This window comes from Egretta garzetta, unplaced genomic scaffold (genome assembly GCF_000687185.1).
Source record: "Egretta garzetta isolate BGI_Z169 unplaced genomic scaffold, ASM68718v1 scaffold108, whole genome shotgun sequence".
NCBI classification, from domain to species: Eukaryota; Metazoa; Chordata; class Aves; order Pelecaniformes; family Ardeidae; genus Egretta; species Egretta garzetta.
This window is the reverse complement of record NW_009260614.1, coordinates 2,209,890-2,213,669: the sequence shown is the minus strand read 5'-3', so window position 1 is coordinate 2,213,669 and position 3,780 is coordinate 2,209,890. Positions and strand designations below refer to the sequence as shown.

The 3,780-nt window shown below is 47.6% G+C and overlaps 1 protein-coding gene across 1 annotated transcript in view; it reads left to right on the top strand.

Annotated features, from left to right (window-relative positions):
- GALNT17 (polypeptide N-acetylgalactosaminyltransferase 17) overlaps positions 1 to 1,314 on the top strand; it is a gene marked incomplete at its 5' end in the record, with an annotated part of 214,860 nt that extends 213,546 nt beyond the window's left edge. The window contains 2 exons of the mRNA XM_009645101.2: positions 356 to 523; positions 1,186 to 1,314. Of these exons, the coding sequence (XP_009643396.1) occupies positions 356 to 523; positions 1,186 to 1,314 (297 nt within the window). The remainder of the gene's footprint in view (positions 1 to 355; positions 524 to 1,185) is intronic.
- Positions 1,315 to 3,780: the final 2,466 nt, after the last annotated feature.

Genomic DNA, 3,780 nt, shown 5'->3' with positions numbered 1-3,780 from the left:
CCCCCTGCCTCTGGCTGCAAACCAGGGGAAATCATCCATTGCCCCATCCTACAGAGTGTTCAGGCCCAAAGGAGGCTGGAGGAGTCTGCCCCATGATGGGTTTAAGGCTCAGAGTTATTCTTATCCCTTCCCTGTGCCCCAGCTCCTCACCTGCACCTGCAAAAAAACCTAAAACAACAAGAAAAAAAGGCTGAAGAAAGTTGGTTTTTCCCTCTTGTCAGTTCTACTTTCTCTGTGCACCATCCCACAATTTTTTTTTTCCTGTGGGTCTGCAAACTTGTCCTTTCCTCTATCACATTTTAATGATGCTCCAAAGATACTGATGGTCTTTTTCCTTTTCCTCCCTGCCCCCCAGCTCGCACGCTACACCAAGGAGGGATTCCTTCATCTCGGCGCCCTTGGGACCACGACTCTTCTACCCGATACCCGCTGCCTGGTGGATAACGTGAAAAGCCGCTTCCCTCAGCTCCTTGATTGCGAAAAGGTCAAGAGCAGCCTCCATAAGCGGTGGAATTTCATCCAGGTTTGTTAGGGCTCTGCCATCGATGCTGCTTCTCTGCTTCCCAAACTGTGGGCTGTGAAACATCGTCTTTGGTGCGAGCCAGTGTGGGACAAAGAGGAAACGATGCCATGCAACAGCAGGTGCCAGGTCCTAGGGCAGAGGGATAAGGTTAAGGGGGACCAGGGGCAAGGACAGTATTTTAGGACAATTTCCAGTAGAAGTTTCCCTTTCTGATACCCTCAGGTGTACATAACCTGCCCTGCCAATGACTTCCAGGTTTCTTTGTTTCTTACAGATAATCTATGGTGAAATACAGGGAAATCCAGTACTTCTGTCCCAGAGCGTTAATAATACACGTTCTCCAGAAGTGTCGCCTCTCCCTAACGCAGGGGTGCAGCTCATGCTATTTAAAGGTTACAGATGTCCTTTGGTTGCTGATGTATTTAGGGATCGGTGTCGTCAGTGACAAAGGTTGCTCATTCAGTCCACGTTGATTACTTCAGGAATTAGTTTATTGTTTGAATTGCATTACCAACCAGCTGAGCACTGTGCACTTTCCAGCGATGCACAAGGACGCAGCTGCACTCCTGGGCAGCCCACGGTCCTGGCTTGCTTCACAGGCAACCCCATGTCTTTAATTTTTACAATGTTTTCCTTTAATTTTAATTATCCTTTAATTTTAGAATGGTGCCATCCTGAACAAGGGAACGGGACGATGCTTGGAAGTGGAGAACAGGGGAATCGCCGGCATTGATCTGATTCTTCGCAGCTGCACAGGACAAAGGTGGACGATTAAAAATTTCATCAAGTAAAGGGGTTGAAGAGTCAGAGCAGTTTGACTCAAAACACGGCTGACTTGGACTGATCCAACTGGACTCCTTTGGAAAGGACGAAATATCAAAACAGAGCTTTATTCATGTTATTAGGAGAGGACATGGGGGAAATGGGCATTTGTGTCTTTTTATTTTTATTGTATATTAGTCTCCCACAGCTGATTCCAACTGTGTGAAATTGGGTCAGAACTGCTATTTTCTTCTGGCAAGCACTCTAAAAGGTACCACTTATTTCTGCTGGAATGACTGTAATAAGCTCATGCAGTCTTGTGAGCATTTTACTGACAAGGAATTGTTGCTTTCCCAGACGACTCCAAGCTCTCCCAAAGGGCCAGGTAGGTTTGCACCACGATCGGAGTCAAGAGACCCTGGCTATACCTGCCTGGCAAGCACGAAAACTTAGGTGCCTGTCAGAGGAAAAGGTTGCCAAGCCCCAAAGGAGCTGAGTTTGAAAGATGTGGTGTTTTGCTAGGTCTTCTCTCCCTTTTCCCCTTCTTGCCCCTGCATCCAGCAGCCCCTTTCTTGAGTCGGGGAGAGGCAAAGCTCTCAGACACACCCCGGTAGCTCCGGTGGATCACAGATGTCATTAAACCAAATCCTGATCTGCCATTGCCCCCTCGCCATCACTCTTGCTCTGCTGCTCAAGCCAGCCCCATGCAGCGCCAGTCCCTCCCATGGACACCCCAAATGGGTTCCTTTTGGAAAAGGCTGTGGAGGTATGCCTGCCTCTTTGGGCAGTTGCCTGCCCTTTTGGGTATCAGTCGGACTTGTGTGTGGTGAGGAGGGCTTGTGGGATGCATCCTTCCTTGCAGGAGCCTGGGAACCTGCAGGTTCACCTTGCCCTCCCAGCAGAGCTGCTGGCCCGGTGCTGTCCCCTTGGAGACCCTCCTTTGCCTCTCCTTTTGCTCTTTTCTTGTAGAAGTGAGGATGGATGTGCTGGTGTGTGCAACAGGCTGAGAGCAGGTAACACGAGAGAAAGTTCCGCTCGGGCTTCCCTCCCATGGAGGCTGTAGGGTTTATTTTTAAGGCATTCTTGGTCTGAATGAAGACCTTAATAACGGTAGTCTCCGTAACTTTGTCGTGGGGTACGTCTCTTCCTGAGGGTCAAGCACACCTATCCTGCCTGGTCAGCAGCAGACTGTGGTCAAGGTCTACCCCGAACACAGTGCATTGCTGCAGTCATGAGCGATGGTGAATTAGGGAAGGGAGAGGGAGAGCAAGAGCCCAGTAAATGGCAGTTTGGCTGAAATTCTTGACCTTGAAGTCACTTGAGGCATGTTAATATGGTGGGGCAATCCACCTGCTTTTTTTGGCCCACTGTAATATTGGCTACCAAATCTACCCAGCCGTCATGGGAGACCACTGGTTTGGGGTCCCGATGTTTGGCTAACTGGCAAAGGGAAACATGGTCTTGCAAAGTTGTTTTATGTGGATGCTAGATTAATGAGTAGATCCAGTCTTCGCTTGGTGGAGAGGAGAAGCAAGCCCATCTCCTGGCCTTCTCGTGGAATAATACTCTTTCTGGTTGCCCTCTGGCTAGGGTGCACTAAAATATATTAATATATGAGATGTACGTGTAAATACGTTTCCCAAAGACGGGATGCGCACAGTTGTTTGCTGCAGAGCACTCATGCCTGTCTTCCATTTGCATCAGGATGAAGCTACCTGGATGTTTAATGAGTTTAATTTTCAATGCCATGCAGCAGGTTTATAACTGATGTTTTAGTAATTTATTGAACAGAAGCAGATATATTTCATTGTTCCTTCTACAGCAGTGAGCATCACATAGGACTGATTGTTCATTTAGGCTTGACAAGACCTCCTCATCCATTGGGGTTGTCTCTGATTTTTTCCCTTGCCTTCCTTAATGAAGTAAAACCTCTTAGTTGTCCTGAATTGCAAAGTAGAGAGTCAATGTAGAATTTTGCTCTCTTATTCGCTGTTGCATCATCTCTTGTGTAATAAATTTTAGCACTTAAAAACCAACATGATCACAATGTCTGGAGATGCATGATGTATTTCCCGTTGCATTTGTTGCTGCCTTCTAAGAAAAGCAATTTACTGACGAAGCAGATTCCAGGGAAGTCTGGGGGATTTGAGACTTCACAGCTAATGGTCAAAATGGTAAAGTGCCCTTTAATTGAGCAATCAGTTTGCTGTCAGTCATCAATGGAAGCCACATATTGTTTAGTGTTGGGAAAAGCCTGAATGTTTCAGGATAAACAACCCAAAAGCCCTTGGATGTTACCTGTGCTATAATTCACGGTTCCCGGTTCAGCTCTAGTCCTGCCAGTGCTCAGGGAGCCAACAGATGGGCTTTGTCAGATTTAATCGTGGTGGTATAAGGTGTCACCGCCCCCAGCCTTCCATCTGCTTCAGCTGCTGGAGGTTTCTATCCCCATCACCAGCAACAGAAATGAATTTGTGGCTGCACCTCGGCTGCCC